The sequence below is a fragment of the Marmota monax genome, unplaced genomic scaffold (genome assembly GCF_021218885.2).
Source record: "Marmota monax isolate L192 unplaced genomic scaffold, Marmota_monax_Labrador192_F-V1.1 WCK01_AAM20220418_F8-fsc00254, whole genome shotgun sequence".
NCBI classification, from domain to species: Eukaryota; Metazoa; Chordata; class Mammalia; order Rodentia; family Sciuridae; genus Marmota; species Marmota monax.
In genome coordinates this window covers 947275-968011 of record NW_026694584.1, presented here as the reverse complement: position 1 = coordinate 968011, position 20737 = coordinate 947275, and the positions used below count along the sequence as shown (strand labels likewise).

Below are 20737 nucleotides of genomic sequence, written 5' to 3'. Positions count from 1 at the left end.
CTCAGCCATGTAGCTGGAAACTTAAAGATAAAGCAGACCCAGGATCCTAGCCGTGTGGTTCAGCCCCGAGCCCAGCTCTGAGCTGCAGTGCTGTGCTGTCTGCTTGCCTCTCCCTGCATCCCAGGCCAGTGTGTGACTCCTCTAGGAGCCTGGGGACTCTGTACCCAGGTGTTAGTTTGCTGCTGAGGAGTGTGCCACACTGGCCCCTGAGTCCCAGCAGGAGTCTCTGTCCTAGGAGGAAAAACAGCATCACCTAGGTGATTCACTAGCCCAGCGAGTCCATCTTGTGGTCATTTCCTAGGTCAGGAACAGAACCACTGAGGACATGTGTGGATTAATTATTCTCTTTACACATGCCATAGCACCCCTTCTAGGCTGGGCTCAGTTCTGGGACACAACCATAAAGAAAGGGTCATCTCCTAAGTGGATCAACCGAGCCTAAGGCAAGGCCACAGCTTCCTGCTCTGCTGGTGTGGAGCAGCAGGGAGCCTGCCCTCTGCCTCTGACATCCAGCTCTGGACTGGGCTGGCCACACTGCACCACGGTGGGGCCTGAGGCAGGGAGAAGTCCTGGTCCTTTACAAACACTGAGTTTCCAGACAAGTAGGTTCAGGGAGTGAGATGGTTGATCAATACCAAACTCAAATGGGATCCAGAAATTAAAATTGCCACCTAAGTGGGCAGAGGTGGTTAAATTTTTTTGTTTTTGTTTTTTTAACTTGATGTGCTGTTTTGAACTTTGGCTAATTTACTGTTTTTGAGCCTCTGCACCGGCCTGGTCTACTACATAATAATTATTATTGATGCAGATATATGTATTGGGATGGAAAGCTAGTTAAAAACTCAAGTGTAGAATAGTATTATGCTGAGATCTCATTTTAATGTTAAAACTATATATCCATGCATATATTGATTTAAATGTAATATTTTACAGATAAAACTGCATAGATATAATCCCTTCCTGTCCTCTCAAAATAGATATTGATTCTTTTGAAGTCCTTCCAGGGATAAACAAATGAGATTGTATTTCTCCTTTAATTTGGGAATAATCTTTGATTCTTTATATGTTCCAAAGTCACAGATATTTCAGCTATTAAGTGTTCTTGTGAGAAGAAACAACATTAAGGACAGAAACCTCTCAAGGTTTCAAGGTCAAACTGTTTCCTAATTGAGATCCTATCTAGGAATTTTTTAATTCCTAGAAAAAAAAAATAGTTAGAGAAATGTGTCCCAGGATCCAGACTGTCTTGGTGCTCTTCCTTCCCGAGCACATGCACATTTCCCACCACTCGTTTCTGGACCCATTAGTAATGCCAGAGTCACCTGGGGAGAACATTGTGCAGCGCTGCCATTGGCGAGGAGGGACAGGGCCTGTGCCTTCTGGAGCTAAGACTAAAGGGGGGCTTTAGTCTTAGAAAAGACATCAGAAGATGTGCTTTGCTAAGACCAAAGTCATTATTTTGTCGTTTATTGTTATTTTTTTGCAGACCAAAATAACTGTTCTATTTGGAAGCTGCCAACCTTAATTTGTTCTTATAGCAAGAAGTCTCTTTACGTCTTTAGATGGATGTCATTAAATGGATTGTTCTCTCTTTCATTCATTTTAAGCCAAAATGTAAAACCTGTCTTTACCCCATTTTCCTGGGCACTCATGGGTTCCAGTTTATCTCATGGTAGCTCTTCCCTGAACAAGAAGATTGGCTGGGGGGCCACCAGGGAAGAGTGTGTGCTAAGCATGCTGGAGGCCCCGGGTTTGATCCCAGCTCTAATAAGAATAGGCCACAGGTGCAGGTGTCAGTGGGGTGGGGAGGCGAGGCCTGTCCCTGGCAAACTGGCCACTGGCCCATGCTCCCTTCCTGGTGATAGCACCCAAAGAAGGTGAACCGGGATCCCCAAGTCCCCAAGCCCACACATTTTAGAAAACCTACTCATGACCAATGACATTTCAAATAGTTAAGGTAATTATGAAGGAAATACTGAGATTCTCTAGATGTGCATTTCCCAAATGATATTACTTTCATTCATTCATGTTTTCATTCATTATTTCTCAGCACTTATAAATGCTACCACCCTCCGCTTTGTACAGTGCCCCTCCGCACATGGGAAGTGTGGACTGGGTTTGGTACTGTATTTGAAAAACTGAAAATTTTATTTTCATTTTTGGAATTTCAAAACAAAAAAAGTCACAGAAAGCTCTGATTAACTTAACTGAAAGTCATGTTCATGCCCACCTGGAATTACTTCTTCCCACTTAGTGAAGAAGGTAACTGTATGCATGTAGTTCTGTGATCTGAGTATTACACCTTGCATCATTTCTTCAAGAAAACATGCTTTCCCCTGGTGTGACTTACAGTGTGTACTCATCTGCCTTTTTATTCCTTGGCCTCTGTAAGACGGATACTATTCACCCGCACCTCTAAGTTCAGCCATGAGGGGGAGATGCGTGGAGTAGCTCTCTGTGCCCATTGTCACAGCATTACCATGACTAGCAGCATGAACCATTTTTGGAACTTCCTGAGCCACATGATCTCCAGAAAGGGAGAATTCCCACAAATATGGCTTATTTCCATAAGATATTTAAGGGTTTCACAGGCTTCCTGAATCTCATACATGGGCCTGGCTAGAGAATTACTGCTTCACAACTAAATTCTGAATCAAAGAAACCAAAAAGAATATTAGAAAGCAAATTGAAAATAAATCTTCCATAAAATAATCATATGTCATTCCTATGCATAACAATATGCAATATGTCCAATTAAGTCATTAAATATTACAAATCAAAAAGCATGGGAGGAAAAAGAAAGTCTGGTTATAATTAAATCAAGTACACCCAAGATCACAAATATAAAACTATACAGATGATCAGATATAGTGAGTCAGGAGCTATTTAAATTCATTGATTGCTGTTTAACAAATGGTGTCAAAATATTTCCCAGGTTCTGAAATGGTTGATTGATATAGAATCTGCTAGAAAACCACAACCGTCCCCATTAGTTTTTAATGTACTTTGACTTGATTTTCAGCCTAAAGAAAGGGAAGGAGAGAAAGGCCATTTTCCAGCATCAGCAGACTTGCCCTGTCGCACTGTCTGAGCCACACTCCCAGTCTCTACCTCAGCAGCCTTGAAACCTGCAAACAGTAACTGGTCCACTCCACGCCAAATCCCCAGGATTTGTGGAGTGGAGCACCTGTGGAGACTGGTGCTCAGGCCCTGGCCTCGCCCTGTCAGTGTGGCCCTTCCACCTCCAAGGCTCCTGCTCTGATGTCCTGTTTTCAATGTGAGCACACAGTAGGTGGCCAGCGTGAAGCCTCACTGAGGAGTTCACATTTCCTTGGCTGGAGCCTCATGGTTTTCTTCCAATCCAGATGTAAAACCACAAGCTCGACTCTGAACAGCTGACTTGTCAGATCTGGTACCACCCACCTTCCCAGAGCTAAAGCATTACCTTAAATCCCTGCAAGTCACATTAACAACATTCTGACAAGCGTCCCCCAGTATGCAGGGGGCAGCATCATCTGAAACCCCCCGGGAGCCTGCTGTGTGCCTGCAGGTGGAGACCCTGCTTTGCCCTGCACAATGCTGTCCCGTTGGGCACCAGGGATGAATGTAGCAGTGGCCTCCACCCAGGCTCAGGCACGATCCAGAATAAAAACTAGCAAAACAAATCATTAACAGACAAAATGGACCTGGTGTTGCTGGAACTCCTTTGTTGGTTTCTTTGTAGCATTTGATTTTATTTTGATGTTGGTTGGTCTCCAGGTGGATATAAAGCCAACATCTCTTACACCCAAGGCGTTTAGTTTGGCTGAACTGAATGTCACTCAGAAAACAGGGTGCAAAATTCAGTTGGTTATGTCGTTCCTGAGCTTCTCTTTCTCATTTTGGAGTCTGCATTTTTTTTAAAAAATAAGAATCTTCTATGCAAATTGTATGAGCAGTTATTTCTACTCATGCAATTAGATTAATCAATCCTCTCAAATAACTCAGGATAACGATTCCAAATAAAATATATTTTCTTTGATTTTAAGAACAACTCCATTGCCAAGTTTTCATTATGTAAATTATGCTCTTTGAAAGAACTGTTGGGACTTGTCTTTGTTCCGTTTCCCTGTCCCACCAGAGAGTGCCCCTGGGACGTCCTCACCACCAACGTGTTTTTAACTGGGGTCTCCTGTGATTCGTGTCTGCCAGGCAGGTCCTCCCTGCCTGGGTGGTTGGTGCTGGTGTCCATGTGGTCACTGCATGGCCGTGCGTGGGCCAGTGAGCCGGGTGGACCTGGAGCACACTGGCGTGTTAACTCTGTGTTTCTGTGACTGTTTGCGCTGCTAGCTGCTACACTGAAGCCACCATGCTGTTCTCAAGGCAGTCCACCCTTGATGATTTAGACGGACCAGACGCTGTTCCTAAAACGAGCGAGCGCGCTCGGCCTAGGCTCCGTAAAATGCTCAGCATGGACATGTCCTCCTCGTCAGCTGACAGTGGCAGTTTAGCATCCAGGTGCTCACCTCGTGCATGCTTCCTCCCGGTCTGTCACCTCCCCCGTGCGTGGCCCCGAGTCCTCGGATGCACCTCGTCTTTCTTTTAAGAACTTGCATGTCTCACAGAGCATGGCCCCGGCCCTCAGAGGCAGCCTGGTCCCAGGACAGCTTTCCATGATGCTCACTGCTCCTTGGTTTTTGTCTGTTAGGAATTTCTTAACGTTCCTGATTGCCAACATTATCTTGCATTTTTTAAGCATTTCACACTTTCCATTTCCAAAGACATAATCATATTCCCTACATTCGATTTAGAGCTTTTATATACGGTCCTCATGGAGTAGGAAGAAAACATTTGTCTCATGATTAAAAAAAAATACATACAGCAGGAAAAAAATATGAAAACTCTGGGATCTATGGTCATTCTAAGTTGATACAGAATAAATCTGTTTTATTTGCATAACTGACATAAAAGTCAGAATACATCTTACCATTGGCTTTGGGAAAGAATGTGATTATGCTGTAAAATATATCACCTTTGTAGATTATAATTTGTTTTATTTGGAAAAAACTACTCCTGGCTTGTTTCATCACTAAGTCCTGCCCTTAAAACAATAATCATTGAGGAATGAAATTATCTGCATGCACCCAGAACTCCTTCTTTGAAATGCCTTAAGTGGTCGGCAGGGAGATCAGCCACTGTTTATCCTGAGATGAACATAACCCAATTCAAAATGAACTTCACCCTGGCAACTTGTGGGGCAAATCAGAGAGGCGCCACCTTTTTCTGCAGCCCTGTATTTTGACACAGTGCAGCAGGGAGCAGGGCCTGGCGTTGACAGCAATGCCTTCCTGCTTGGACATATCTGCAGATGCAAGTTCTGTGGGCCTTCCACTCCCTTGAGACCTGGAGTGCCCTCAGCCCCTCGGGCCCAGACATGACCCCAGACTACTGTGCTTCCACTGGTTTACAGTCACACTGCAGATGAGACCTGGGTGAGGGGTCAATGTCATGGCCTTCCTAGGAGGCTGTATCTAACTGAGGTAAGTCTTAGCAAAAATCCTGTGGGCCTGACAGTCCAGGAACCTTCTACCTGATGCGGTCCTTTAAGGCCAGAGCCCTGGAGGCCTGAACACCTGAGCAGACTTTGGGGTTCTTGGGTCACAGGATGCCAGGAAGGGCTGTGCCAGGACCATTCGTCACTCGTGGACACATCTAAACAGATAGTCTTTGCATTTGAGCTCCTCAGCGTTGGAGGAAGCAGCCTGCCCTCGCATGGCGGTCAGTTAGGGTACGTCTCTAGAGCAGGAAGGAGAACATCCTCCAGGCTCCAAATATCCAGACAAGTGCGGCCCCTCTGGCAGCTGCCCATGTCGGGGAAGGCAGTCATGGAAGGCGTGCCACTCACGTGGTGGGTATGGCTGCTCTCCTTCCATTTCTAACCTCCCTGCACACACCTACGGGGAGTTAGGGGAGAAGGCTCTAAGAGGAAAGTGTAGGGCAGCAAAAGGAGGGACTGATGCTGTGACTAGAGCAGCTTCTGAAAAGGATAGGAGAGGAGGAGCTGGTAGGAGAAGGAAACTGGGGTGCTGGAGGGAGAGCAGGAGCACGCCCTGGGCACAGCAGACGGCTGGGAGGGAGATCACTGTGGCAAGAGAAAATGGCAGACGTCAGAACAGGAGCTCGGTGAGAAAGGGCTGTGGGCTGCAGGCTGGTGGAAGTTTAGTCGAATGAGCTACACACTGATAAGGGAAAGGCACATGAGCGGGAAACGAGGAGGAAAAGCCAATACCAGAGAAGGGTGACTTTTTTTAGTTCAGCCAATATTTATCAAGTCATCCTCCTTGGATCTGGGTAGGTCCCTTTCGTAGGACTGAGTAGAACACATCTTGGTCCAAACCCACACAACAAAACCGGCATGGCTTCTCCTCCCCACACACTCTTCTGCTCGACTTCAAAGACGCTGACGGTAGGTGTGCCGAGCAGTCTTGATTTGGAGGTATGCACCAGAGCTTGTGCCTCTGATTCTCCGTGCTGTTTCAGAACCTGTGCGTAGGTGGGTTTTGCTCCTCGAGGGCCGTGTGACGTGCTTCTGCTTCTGAACGACGTGTGTGCCCACATCCTCCTTGGCATCCAGAGACCCCTGTACATCGGATCAGGAGCCAGGGTCCTGGGGAAGTGAGCAGGGGGAATCAGGGAGGCGGGGTCTGAGCTGCTCACGTGCCTTGATGCTTTTGCTTGGGCGTTCTGAGGTGTCTTGGGCACGTGGAGAGATCCTGAGGGGGGTGGGTGCTCAGGCAGGGTTCTGCGCCCATCCCTGTCTCCTGACAGTGAGCCCACGCAGTGCACCATGCTCTACTCACGCCAGGGGACCACGGAAACCATAGAGGAAGTGGAGGCCGAGGCAGAGGAGGAGGTGGTAGGCCCTGTGCCCGAGCCCGAGCTCCAGCTTGGGGACACCCAGGAGGAGGAGGAAGCTGAGTGTGATCTGGGCCCCGAGGAGGCCGGCCTCACTCCCGAGGAGGAGTGTCCGCAGTTCTCCACCGATGAGGGTGACGTGGAGGCCCCGCCCTCCTACAGCAAAGCTGTGAGCTTCGAGCACCTGTCCTTCGGCTCACAGGATGACTCTGGGGGCCAGAACCACATGATGGTCAGCCCTGATGACAGCCGCACCGACAAGCTGGAGTCCAGCCTCCTGCCGCCCCTGACCCATGAGCTGACGGCCAGCGAGCTGCTGCTGAACAAGTAAGGACAGCCCAGGCCCAGGCCAGCTCCACAGCTGCTGGGTGTGGAGGAAAGCTCTCCTAGACCCGAGAACCAGTGCACATGCCAGGAGCCCTGCACCTCGTCCTCCACAAACACCTCCCAGACACGTTCCCCGCTGCGGAAAGCCTGCTGCAGGCTGGGCATCCCTCGCCAATCCAGCATGCTCTGAAATCTAGAACTTCTGAGCACTGACATGACGTGGGAAGTGCTCGATTTCATGCCATGAAACTTTGTTTCCTGCACAGAAATTATTTAAAATATTGTATAAAATTACCTGCAGACTGTATGGATAAGACGTTGTATGACACAGAAGTAAATTTCATATTTAGAATTGGGTTCCAACCTTACAATATCTCATTTTGTATGTAGATATTCCAAAATCTGAAAAAACTCAGAATCCAAAACATTTCCAACCCTGAGCTTTTTAAATACAGGATACTCAACCTATGTTAGGTTTTCTTCCCCAAACAGAATATAGGCCCCAGGAAGCTGGGTGGGGGGCGCTGCAGGAAGGATCCTGTTCAATGAACTTAAGTGTTTTGGAGAAAGGGGAGGCAGATGTGAGCACGTGGTTTGTTTTAACAGGATGTTCCATGACGATGAGCTGGAAGAGTCCGAGAGGTTCTACGTGGGCCAGCCCCGGTTCCTGCTGCTCTTCTACGCCATGTACAACACTCTGGTGGCCCGCTCAGAAATGGTGTGCTACTTCGTGATCATCCTCAATCACATGGTCTCTGCCTCCATGATCACCCTCTTGCTGCCTATTCTGATCTTCCTCTGGGCCATGCTGTCGGTGCCCAGGCCCAGCCGACGGTTCTGGATGATGGCCATTGTCTACACTGAGGTAGGTCGGTCAGTGCCAGGGACCTTCTCAGGTCACAATGATGGTCGCTGACAGTTACCTAGCACTGGCAGGGCTGCGTGTCTTTCCACTCCTCACACAAGGAAGGTGCTGGTGTCCCTCCCCTTAGCAGACGAGGAAACAGCGTGGGCAAGACTGAGCAGTGGGGCCACCGTACCCACTGGAGAGAGCCAGGGAGGCTCTTGGAGCTGGTTCCAGACCTGTGGCCATTAACCACTCACACAGCAGAACCAAGCTGAGTGCCTGCTGCCGGCTGGTGCCCAGGGACACTGGCCACCGCTGGGCAGCGAGACAGAGTGGCTCTGGCTGGATGTAGCATGTGCCGCCCCCATTTTCATACCCAAAGTCAATCTCCACACACCCCGCAGAACCCTCTGAGCACACGGCAGTCAGAAGGGCCGAGAGGGTGAGCTGCCAGCATACTCTCCTTCTGCGTGAGGGACAAGAGGCCGTCTGCCCAATCAGTTGTCCAATTCCTGTCCTGCCCCATTCTGTAAATACAGAGGCCACAGGGAAGATGTCAGAACGCCTCGTGCCCCACGTCCTCGTGTTCTTGGGTTTGTGAAGAAGGTTGGTTTTCCTCCCTGACTCTCACTTCCAGTAGCCCTGGAACTGCTTCTTCAAGTGTGGGCAGAGCTTGGACACTCTGTGTCTGTCCAAGTGTAGGCTAACAAGTGATCAGCCATCAAATTAAAACAAGGTCATATAGTAAGACATCTAATTTAGTCAGCTTTTCCTTGCTGTGACCAAAAAAAAAACAAAAAACTGGCAAGAACTTGTAGAGGAGGAAAAGTTCCTTTGGGCTCATGGTTTCAAAGGTTTAGGTCCTGGCTGGCTGGCTCCATGGCTCTGGGCCCGAGGTGACACAGAGCATCATGGAGGAGGGTGTGGTGGGAAGAGCAGCTCAGGACAGGAGAGAGGAGGAAGAGAGAGCTCTGCTCCCCAGGGACGCAAAACATGAGCCCCAAAGGCACGTCCCCAGAGACCTACCTCCTCTAGCCACACCGCACCTGCCTGCTGTCACCACCCAGTTAACCTATGGAGGGAGTAAGCCACTGTGCAGGTCACAGCTCTCGTGATCTGATCATTTTACCTCCTAACAGACTTGCCTTGTCTCACCCGTGAACTCTTGGGGGACACCTCCTATCTAACCCTAACAACATCTCAGAAGTATCCAGTTTAGAGCATTGTTAACCCAAGTCCTAATTCCTTAAGAATGCAGAGACGGGTACACCCCGCGACTTTGACTAACCTGTATGCCACAGCCTTGCTTCATTCTCGAACGCTCACCAGGCTTCTCAGGGAGGGATCACCTCTAACCATTCACCCTGAGGGCGTCTGTCAGACCCCGGTCTCACCCCAGGAGCTACTTGTGATGTGGGACTGTCCATTTTCTGTCACACTGAGGAGTGACATGAATGGGAAATGAAGCTGATGCCCGTTCACTCCACAGTCTGAACCAGTGTCGAGCACTGAGACTAGCGCTAGGCAAACGGAGGCACAGACAAGTAGAGATCAATCGTTGTGTCCTGCTTTTCAATGACAGACAGACACACAAGGAGGGTGAGAACCATACACCAAAGCTGCAAAATGAGCCAGACTCAGAAAGTTTTTAAATAGTCATTAATAAAAAACTATGTCATCAGGATTAGAAATCAAAGCAATGCATAACATGTGAAGATATAGATGTTCCTATTCTACTAGTTCCTAAGTACCATATTTTAATAACTGAATAATTCTGTAAATATCTAACTCAGCGTAAGAGCCAGGTCCTCAGACACGGAAGAGGTGAAGAAGGGTTTGGGCAGCAGTGTGGGCCATCAGGTGGCCTTGCTGAATCCAGGATGGGGAGCCTCAGTGGCCGTGAGGCTGACCTGGTCACACTCCATGTGATCGTGTGCACCCCTGCCACTGGAACCGTGTGGGTGCCCTTCTTCCGTGAAAGGGTCAGCGTCCTGAGCCCTCTCCCCCTGTGCAGGTGACCATCGTAGTCAAGTACTTCTTCCAGTTTGGCTTCTTCCCCTGGAACAAGAATGTGGAGCTGTACAAGGACAAGCCCTACCACCCCCCCAACATCATCGGCGTGGAGAAGAAGGAGGGCTACGTTCTGTACGACCTCATCCAGCTCCTGGCTCTCTTCTTCCATCGCTCCATTCTGAAGGTAGGCGTCTAGTCCTACACTGGGCTCAGCCTGCTCACGGAGGCCTCTCGGTGTTCCTGGGGACCTGGGCATCAGGGCAGTGGCAGCCCAGTCATGGAGGACGTGCCTGTGTGTGCTCCTCTGTAAGAATGAGCGGCAGTTGTGTCCATCCGTGGACGTTTCTTCCCAAGCCTGTGACGTTGGTGAGGGAACTTGTAGTAACTCTGGGAGACGTTCTCCCAACACGCCTATCCTGGGTGGGACGTGTCGCGACTGGTCCCGCCGTGGGCCTGGCTTGAGTGGAGTGCCGTGTCTTAAAGCCCGTACCGTACCGTAAATGTCACCCCTCGTTCCAGCTGGACGTTGGAAGGCCTGAGTCTGGTCTGGGGCAGTCTCAGCCACCTCCTGCCGCCGCCTTGTAGCAGCGTTGCTTTTGTTGGGTGGTTTCTTGTCATAGAACGTTCCCCCTGGTGAGCGGCCACTTGACCTGGGAGGAGCACAGCACTGGCCATGTGATTAGGTGCTGAGGAAGCTCTGGCTCCTGGCACGCCCCACAGGCAGGTGCACACCTGCTGGGCCTGCCCTAGCAGCACCTGCTCAGCCCGGCTCCCCAGCTCCCGCTGCACTCCTCGCTCCTGCCCTGCAGTCCCTGTCCCTGCCTGGAAGCAGAAGCCAAGCCACGCAGGAGGTCACCATTGCTGATCACCCCCGGGGCCAGGGACTGCACCCAGGGGTGCTTGACCACGGAGCTACGTCCCCGCCCTCAGTGTCCGAGCTTCCCTGGCCACCCTCAGTGTCCGAGCCAGACCTGTGGTGGACACACAGACGCCCTGCTCCCGGGACTCCCGCAGGTCCAGCTGGCGAGCTTTTCTTGGACCCTCCCTTGGTTGTCTGGTCTCGAGGCACAGGTGCTGCAGGACAGGGAGCCAGTGTCCCTCCTGCAGCTGAGACCTCAGTTGTCACTTTCCTGCTTCCTCAGTGCCATGGCCTGTGGGACGAAGACGACATCGTGGACGGTGGCGACCAGGAGGAGTCGGATGACGAGCGCTCCTTCAGCCACGGCAGGAGGGACTCCTCCGACTCTCTCAAGTCCATCAACCTGGCCGCCTCTGTGGAGTCCGTGCACGTGACCTTCCCCGAGCAGCCCACCACCATCCGGAGGAAACGCTGCGGCAGCAGCCCCCAGATCTCCCCGGGGTCCAGCTTCTCTTCCGATAGGTCTAAAAGAGGTATCTGTCGCCAGGCGGATCCCCCATCCTCCTCTGGTCTAGGTGGGGGGTTGTCAGGTGTTACCAACAAACACCTCGTAATATGAAAAGAGGACTCTGAAATCAGACAGGCCCAAGGTCAAGTCCGCCCCTCCGCAGCTGTGTGACCTCATTGCCCAGAGCATCTGACTCCTCCCAGGAACAAGGACTTCAGATAGCTGTGACCAGAGGCCAGCACTCTGCCTGATACCCAGGACATGTCAGGCACCTGATCATTCGTGCCTCGTACATACAAATGCCTCTGAGCACATCTAGGGTGCCAGGAGGGAGCCAGGAACCACAGCCTGTTGTGAAGTTGTGTTTGTGTTCTCTCAATGGGGACTTTTAGCAACACACTCCTGGAGGAGCCAGGCCTCTGTGCCCTGGGCTCATGTCTGCAGCTCAGTGTGATGATCTGCAGAGTCTGCACCATCTGGCAGATGGGTCATATTTGTTTTACATTTGGAGAAATTAGGATTTGAAAAAGGGTATGAGTTAGGGTTTCCATCTGCAAAAAACCCAACCTGGGACTCTAGTTGGCACAATAACCACTGTCCGTCCAATGTGTTTCCTCCTGGGACAGAGATTAAACAGCTATCCCAGGAAGAGCCACCACTAGGTATAAAAGCCCATGGATCTTCCTTAGCATGGAAACAGGGGTAAGAGGGCAGGCTCCTACCTGCCCAGTTGTGTTTATGAGGCAACTGTGCATATCCCTTCCTCAGGACAACTGGAGCCACCCCTCCTACACATGGGCTCCGGGGCCTTCTGTGACACTCCTGTTGACAAGCCGGTTCTTCACACTCCATTGGTGGTTCCTTTCATTCCTTGTTCTCTCTAGGCAGCACCAGCACCCGGAACAGCAGCCAAAAGGGCAGCAGCGTTTTGAGTATTAAGCAAAAAAGCAAAAGGGAACTCTACATGGAGAAGCTTCAGGAACAGCTCGTCAAAGCCAAAGCGTTCACCATAAAAAAGTGAGTACCCAAAACCAGCGGGGTGCACGTGCTTTGCTTGAGGGCAGGAGCTGTGTGCTCTCTTCCTGCAACTCAGGAAGCCCAGGAGCTGAGGAGGGACCTCTCCCACGGGATGGGATGACGGTGGCCGTGCTCGAGCAGTCTTTTCTCAGTGAGGGTGGCTCCTTTCCGTGTGTGGCACTGGTACCCACGCTTTTTCTATTTAGACAGAATAGGTGGGTGACTTCAAGGGCTCATGGTGCCCACTCACAGCCGCAATCATGCCACCCAGCCGTGCAGAGAGGGATGTGATCTTAGGGCTGGAGGGGCTGCAGAGACATACTGCGGGGAGGCGGCTTGGTCAACACCATCGGTGTTAAACAGCTGGTCCCCCAGACTGCATAGGTCCCTCCTGCCCACTGTGGGTGCAGGGGTTGGTGTCCACAAGCAGCCAGGGCTGGAAGCGAGCAAGGGGCCAGCTGAACACAGGCCCCGAGAGCAGGACGCCAGCTGCACCTGTGTGTGACCTCGCATTGAAGGCAGAGCCAGGGCTCAGTGCACCCAGGGCAGAACTCGGGAGACCAGCCAGAGCGAGGGCACCAGCCAGGTGGAGAGGCCTAGGCAGTGCCTGGGAGCCAGGGCAGGCACAGGGCCCTGCACTGAAGGGGCTCCTAACGTGCAGAGGTGGCAGGCCTGGCACTGCCATCGGCATGCCCCCTATGTTCCCGTAGCAAGCCCCACCCTGGCTCCAGGTCTGACTGTTGCACCAGTTTACAGAGCATCACGCAGCCCGTCCAAGACAGTGGGCAGCCACAAACCCATCCCCACTTCCCTGGGCTTCATGCCTCTCACGTGCTCCAAACAGGAGAAGGTTGTGGGCCACCAGCAGAAAGAGCTGCCCACACCTGGCGGAGAGCTCACTGCTCCTGTGTGGCCAGAAGTGCCACCAGCCCAGGCAGCAGGGCGGGACCGGTTGGAAGAGGGAGCGCAGAGGAGCCGGATGATGGCGGTCTCCGCTCCCTGTCCCCTCCGGACCTCCTGGAACAGTGGGATGGGGTCTCTGTTGTGCAGGACGCTGCAGATCTATGTGCCCATCCGGCAGTTCTTCTACGACCTCATCCACCCGGACTACAGCGCAGTGACCGACGTGTACGTGCTCATGTTCCTGGCCGACACCGTGGACTTCATCATCATCGTCTTCGGCTTCTGGGCCTTCGGGGTAGGCTGGGGACAAAGGACTCTGGGTGCCACCAACTGTGAGCTGTGGCTTTCCATCCCGTGAAATGCCACCTGTTGTCTTTCCCCAGAAACACTCGGCTGCTGCGGACATCACCTCTTCGCTCTCGGAAGACCAGGTCCCCGGGCCGTTTTTGGTGATGGTCCTCATTCAGTTTGGAACGATGGTGGTGGACCGAGCCCTCTACCTCCGGAAGACGGTGCTGGGCAAGGTCGTTTTCCAGGTCATTCTTGTGTTTGGAATTCACTTCTGGATGTTCTTCATCCTCCCTGTCGTGACCGAGAGGTGAGATTTGGAAGCTGGCCGTGTGGCCCATCCTCCACGACAAGGTCACCACGGCCCATGCGCTGGCCCACCAGCTGCAGGCAGAGGAGGGCAGGGTAGCACCAGGGGTGTGAAAGTCACAGTTTGGAGTCTGCTAATGGTGGTGCAAGCCCCCAGTGGGAATGGAAAGCTCCACAGTATTTGACTGTACTTTATCCACATCCACAGAAGCAGGGTGCTCAGAGTAAGTGTCGGCCTCAGCCATCGGGCAGGTGGGGGTCCTTGTGCTGGTCTGGCTGTACACCCTGAAGCCGAGAGGAACTGGAGCGTGGTCTCGGAGTGCTCCTCAGGAGGCCAGAGGGCAGGAGATGTGGTCATCAGAGGCGTGAGGGAAGGAGTGGAGGCTGTTGAGCTGGTTGAATACACTGGCCCCTGGGAGGCCGATGGTGCCTGCCCACCCCACAGTGGAGAGTGAAATAGCCTGAGGCATGGAAAGCACCTGGCAGAGTCTTGGCACTGGGTGGGAAGTGGGAGGGGCACTGCCCCAAGACCCTGCCGCCTAGCACAGCTATTGCTGTGGGTTAGAATGAGGTGGGGGTCGGGCAAGGGAGGGGCCAAGCAGCCTGGTGCAGAGGGAAGGGGCTGCGGAGACACCTGAGGTGGCCACTGCCCATCCCTACACTGGCCTTCACCCCACTGTGCTGGGCCCCACACCTCAGTTCTGCTGTGCCCTTCTTCCCTCTGCCTGGACCCTGTCCTGCTCTCAGACTGCAGTCTAGGCGTCCCTGCCACCTTCCACCGGGGTCAGTACTTGTGACAAAGGTGGCACTTTTAATGCACGAGCCAAGGAGAGGCTCGGGCCGTCCAGGAGAGCTACGCAGACTGCTCCGAGCAGAATGTCAGCTGCCAGGTCCTGGAGGGCTCAGCCCACAGAGCGCCACGTAACAAGCTGCTCTTCCCCAGGAGCACCCCGGCCTCACAGATGAAAGCCAGCAGGCGCTCCCCTGCCTGGGGCCCAGGGAGCCACATCTGACCCAGGGGCAGGGCCAGCCTCAAGGGTATGCTCTCCCAGAAGGCTTGCAGCATCAGCCACAGGGCACTGTGGAGCAGACCTCAGGGGACAGTACCACTGTGACTGCATCTCAGGATCCTCAGTGTGTCACCCAGGCTGGCTAATGATGCTTTTGGAAGTGGGAATAGAAGCAATAGGAAATGACTTCACCCCTGTGGCTTCCAGTTAACCTGTGCAGCTGCTGCTGAGGTCCCCACGTTGCTCCAGCAGGGGGGACTTGGTGGCTGCAAGGTGGAAGACCACAGGCTCTGGCCTGTGGTGTTCAGTGCCATGAGATCTGCTGCTTTGTAACAGTGAACGGTGGCAGGGAAGTGTTTTAAAAGGAATGAGGACAGCTCTTCCTGAGCCTCAGGTAGAACTGCACAAACAGAGCGTTATTACCCAGAAGACGCCCCATAGCCCTGACATCTCCACTGCACCCCACGGAGCGGGGGCCACGCAGCTTGGTCATGAGCATGATGAGATCGAAGCCATTGGTCGACTTTGTGCAGCGAGGAGAACCTTTGTGACAAAGCTGTGACTCCAACTGCTTGCTTTAAAATGAGTAGATTTTCTCTACAAACACATGGTCACCTCTGACCCAAGGTCAGAGAAGTAAGCCACACCCAACACCCAAGGTGGCCGATGATGAGCTTTGAGATCTGCTGGTGTTTAAAACCATCACACAGGCAGGGTCTTCCAGGCCTCCAGGAACCCTTAGTTTTGCAGAAGAAAGAGGCTCAGGAGCTCGCTCAGCCTCCCTCCTCTACAGACCCCACAGGAGGAGTGCCTCCCAGTGCCCTTCAGCTCCTTGAGATCTCAGGCCCCACCCCAGACCCTGGAGCCGTAGCTGTGCATTGTCCACCATGGCCCCCTGCCCCCATAGGATGTCCTGTCCTCCCTTCCCAGAGTGTTTGGAGCCACCCAGCCTCTCTGCATTCTACATCTTGAAAAGGTCCAATTATCCCACAACCCGCAAAGCAGACCAGGGCCAGAGACTGGCTCCTGCCACCTCCCTGCCACTTCCCCTCCAGGGACACGGCTTAATGTGTCTGCCCCCATGGCTGCTCCAGCACCACGTCTTCGTCTCCTCGGCGTGGTCCTCCTGGCTGGGCAGGATAACACAGGCACAGGCATCAGGATGCACAGGCCTCTGGGGACCAGGGTTCTGTCTGCCACTCGGTCCACCAGGCTTTGAAGAGAGCACGAGAAGCCACCCTTTCCAACCAGATACAGCTGGAATACCCCCAAAATACAGGGGTGACGTAGATGTCTCCCATGTGCTCATTTAGTTATGACCCATAAAACAGTTACTCCTGCATCCTCGGACAGATGTTAAACCACACATGGTCGTTGAAAGTGGACCATCGGTCTCCTAAATCCTGACCCCTTAACTGTGTGCAGGGTGCCCCTGCACTGTCTTCATCCCGCCCCTGCGCTGCGCCGCTGGCCCTTCCTCCCCTTCCCGTGGCTGATGGAGCAGCAGGACTGTGTCTCCGGGGCCCCTCCCTGCCTCAGGTCTGGGAACTGACCTCCCTCCGCACCTGCCGGCTTTGTCTCCTGTCCCTTCTGGTAAATCTGGACAACCTGTGGCCAAGCATCGCCCTCCATCTCTCTGCTCCCAGCCTCTGGGGATGGTCCTGCAGGGGCTCTGGTGTGTCTGTAGGTGACCACCATCCGTGGAAGAGTCGAGTCGGGCAGTTGCATGTGAGGAAATACATTCAGGCATTGAGAGGAAGTGTTAGAAACTCAGGGCAAGTTTGGACAGAGTACATTTTTTTCTATTGAATCAGATTTAAGAATGAGATTTTATTTTCTATGTCTGTCTCAAGTTTTTGCTTGTTACATTCTATGAAAGTCTTGATCCACTACACTTGGGAAATTTAAAAAGATAAAATAAACCAACTGATGGGTGTGGGCGTGGTGGCACATGCCTATAATCCCAGTGGCTCCAGAGGCTGAGGCAGGAGGATCGCAAGTTCAAGGCCAGCCTCAGCAACTTAATGAGGCCCTAAGTAACTAAGTAAGACCATCTCAAAACTTTTTAAAAATTAATTTAATTAAAAAAAACAATTAACCCTCTATTGGGGAGGGAAGAAAGACACACCCACTTCTTCCATGGTAGATGCTCAATCCATGGCTTGATGACTGCATGAATCAGATCTCTAGGGTGACCTACGACCAAGCACATCACATTCAGTTTCACGCTCCTTGGGAGCTGCCATGTCCAGGGCAGCAGTGGAGGAAGAAAGGGCATGTTATCGGAGGCTGGCCCACGTCCCAGGGGACGCTACACCATAGGTCCCAGGCACCTTGCAAGGCCTGCTGGAACGCTACCATGGAGCCTCACCCTGTGGCCACTCGTGGTAGAACTGCCCATCTGTCTTCGGTTTCTGATACTTAACATAGGGTGTCCCAGGACCTGCGAGCCTCTGTCTTCACTACCACCCGTGGCTAATACCATTTCTGGACATTTCACACTCTGCCACTGTTAGGTTTCAACATCCAAAATGCATTTTTCCTCCTCCACACGTTGCCACTGAGCAGATACCTGGGGGAGGATGGGCGTACCCAGCCACTCTGCAGATGGCTCAGAGCTCTCTGAGGTCCCCAACCCGCCCACACTGTGACCTGACTGTCCCCCATGTGAAGTGCAGACCTAGGTCCACACAGACGCACACACCAATGTCCACAGCAGCTTCCAAGATCACCAACATCAGGGAGGAGGCCAGAGGCCCAGTGGGCAGTGGAGGGAAAGCGACCTGGCGTGCACAGTGGGAGGACACAGCCTGACAGCCTGGCAGGATCTCGGAGTAATCCCACTGAGGGAAGAGGCCGGCAGAAGGGACATTGCTGTGTGTGCCTGGACACCACGTTCAGAGAACCCCAGTCCACCTGCAGGGAGAGGGCGCAGAGCAGGGGTGGCTGTGTGGGGGTGGAAAAAGGAGAGAAGAAGGCACACAGAAGGCCCTGGAAGGCTTCAGAGGTGGGGGTGCTGGGTACTGCCCAAGCCCTCTGCTGTGCAAGCCCTCTGCTGGCTGCTGTGCAGATGTCGATGCATAGCAAGCCTCTTCCTTCCGTCTGTGCCACTTATATCCTAAAAAAGCTGTTGGAAGAAAGAAGCTCTTCAAAGTCGGAGTTTACACGCAGACTTTTTTCTAAGTTTCTTTTGGTGTGTGGTGTGGGAGGACCACGCATGTGCGTGGAGACCAAGACGGGACCCAACGGGAGCCCTTTGAATCTCACCACGACCTTCCTTCCAAAGAGGAAAGTCAGGCATATTTTTCTCATTAAATGTGAAGAAACTAGACTCAAAGAGAATCAGCAGCTGGTCAGGGTTCCGTCACTAGCAGGTGCAGATGCGTTTGCTGTTTGCCTTTCTGTCATCACCGTCGTCATCACCATCCTCTCTGTTGGCTTACTGTTTGGGAGGCTGGGGCTTGAACCCAGGGCTTCACACATGCTGCGCACAGGCTCTCCCACTGAACTGCATCCCCAGCTCTCACGGAGGTTTATTAAACTAAGAAATAGGCTCCCGACGGCCCAGCGGGAGGCAGTCAGGACAGATGCGTCCCATCTACAAGCCCGTCCCGAGGTCATCGAGGGGAAGAGACATCCTCAGGGTCTATGCAGTGCCTTGGAAGATGCTGGTTCCATATTTATCACCCTCACACCCCCTAACAGCGTCTCGGGAAGTCAGGACTGCGGAGGGGATTCACGTGGCCGCCTTCGGCCCTCTGCGGGGAAAACCGAGAGGAAGAGGGCTGAGCAGTAGCTGGCTTCCGCTTTTGACAGGAAGCAAAGCCTCTCCCCAGCTTGTCCTGATTGCAACAAGTGGCCCACAAGGCCCATCAGGGACAGCCACTAACCAGATGTCCTGGAGACCCCACCCTGAGGTCCTGTGGATGTGGCTGGCCAGAGCTCAGGTGCAGGCCCACATCTCGGTCCAGCCGGAACCACGGTCCGGGAGGCCTGCCCGTGCACCCATGACCGTGTCAGGGAGGTGGGGTTAAAAAATAAAAATTAAAAAAAATGAGGCTCCACTTCTCAGAATCCTTCTCCTACATTTTCCAAATTATAGGTCTTCTTAAAACCTGGAGTTCTTTAAAAATATGTATTTTTTTTCTTTCCTGAGCTCTAATTTGGCCCCTGCCAGCTGCGTGGGCCCATTGTAAAGAAACGTCCTTAGTAGACTCACTTGGTAGTGATTTAGTTTAATTGTGACCTAAACAACTGAGAAATGAGGGTGGGAGGGTCCTTCCCTGGAAACCTTTTAAGCTATTAGGTTTTCTTACCCTACCTTTTGCCTTTGAAGTGCTCTGCTGTGTATGAAGAATTGCTTAAAACTGCCTTTAACTGACAGAGAAATCAGGTCCTTGTTTGTTTATTTGTTACCAGGGATTGAACCCAGGGGCACTTAACCACTGAGCCACATCCCCGGCCCTTTTTATGTTTTATTTTGAGACAGTGTCTTGCTACATTGCTTAGGACCTCCCTTAGTTGCTGAGGTTGACTTTGAACTTGCCATCCTCCTGCCTCAGCCTTCTGAGCAGCTAGACTTATAGGCATGAGGTAGGGCGCCCAGCTAGGTTCTTGGTTTTTGATTTGTGTTTTTATTCTAAACAAGTGTCTTTTGTACCAGAAAATTATTATCTTCCTTCACCTTCCCCATGTTCACGTTCCAGGAAGTTCAGCCAGAACCTGGTGGCCCAGCTGTGGTACTTCGTGAAGTGCGTTTACTTCGGGCTGTCCGCCTACCAGATCCGCTGTGGCTACCCAACGCGCGTGCTGGGGAACTTCCTCACCAAGAGCTACAACTACGTCAACCTGTTCCTGTTCCAAGGGTGAGAGCACCACGTCATCGTCTGGTCGTTGGGGGGCCAGGGCTGCAGTGCAAAGACCCTGAGCGTCCCAGCTGGGATGGGGGTGGAGTGCCGACTGGCCCTTGGCCTGCCGCACAGGGAGAACTGCATTCCACCTCGGGTCTCTCCCAAGGGTCCCAGGAGAGTTGTAGGCTCAGGAGCCTCTGCATGAGCACCCGGACTGGGGGACGTGGGCCCCGCGTGGTCTCTAACGGGAGCTTCTGGCAGGTTCCGCCTCGTCCCCTTCCTGACCGAGCTGAGGGCAGTGATGGACTGGGTGTGGACGGACACCACGCTGAGCCTGTCCAGCTGGATCTGCGTGGAGGACATCTACGCCCATATCTTCATCCTCAAGTGCTGGCGAGAGTCGGAGAAGGTGAGGGCCCATGCGGGCACCATGGCTGTCCTCGTCCCTCAGAGGGGTGGCCTGCAGGACCAGCTGTGGCCTGGGGGTGTGGTGAACCAAGGGAGGTGGGCCACTCACCTGGTCCCGACCACCGCAGTCGGGTGGGCCACTTGTCAGGGATAGCACCCAGATGTCCTCAATGGCCACAGGACTTTGCAGGTCTATTTTTAAAAGAAGAGGCATTGGATGGCTGTAGGACCAGTCACTCCTGAATGCTCCTCTGGAGCAGAGGGAGCACATGCAGGGAAGGGTGGGGCACATGTCAGGGGCTCATGTCCACCTTCCATCCACTCTTTGGAGGGAAGGACAATTTAACCTCTTTCTGCAAAGGGAAAAGGTTGAATATCTGAAGTGCAAATATTTGCTTATTCTGCTAGATTGAGTATTAAAGTTTAAAATATAGATTAAAATTACTATTATTTGTTGGATTTTTCAAAAGTTCAGGAAATGAAAAAAGAAGTGCTTGCATGATA

General features: G+C 52.5%; 1 protein-coding gene across 6 annotated transcripts in view; it reads left to right on the top strand.

Annotated features, from left to right (window-relative positions):
• The window catches only part of Piezo2 (piezo type mechanosensitive ion channel component 2), a 359603-nt gene that overhangs the window by 324260 nt on the left and 14606 nt on the right, over window positions 1-20737 (top strand). For 4 of the 6 annotated variants that reach the window (XM_058571847.1, XM_046421436.1, XM_058571849.1 and 1 more), the window contains 10 exons: window positions 4330-4497; window positions 6808-7221; window positions 7828-8086; window positions 10083-10265; window positions 11224-11473; window positions 12333-12465; window positions 13516-13663; window positions 13752-13966; window positions 19682-19840; window positions 20087-20234. In XM_058571847.1, the coding sequence (XP_058427830.1) occupies window positions 4330-4497; window positions 6808-7221; window positions 7828-8086; window positions 10083-10265; window positions 11224-11473; window positions 12333-12465; window positions 13516-13663; window positions 13752-13966; window positions 19682-19840; window positions 20087-20234 (2077 nt within the window). The remainder of the gene's footprint in view (window positions 1-4329; window positions 4498-6807; window positions 7222-7827; window positions 8087-10082; window positions 10266-11223; window positions 11474-12332; window positions 12466-13515; window positions 13664-13751; window positions 13967-19681; window positions 19841-20086; window positions 20235-20737) is intronic. The other 2 variants (XM_046421440.1, XM_058571848.1) reach the window with 1 other exon arrangement.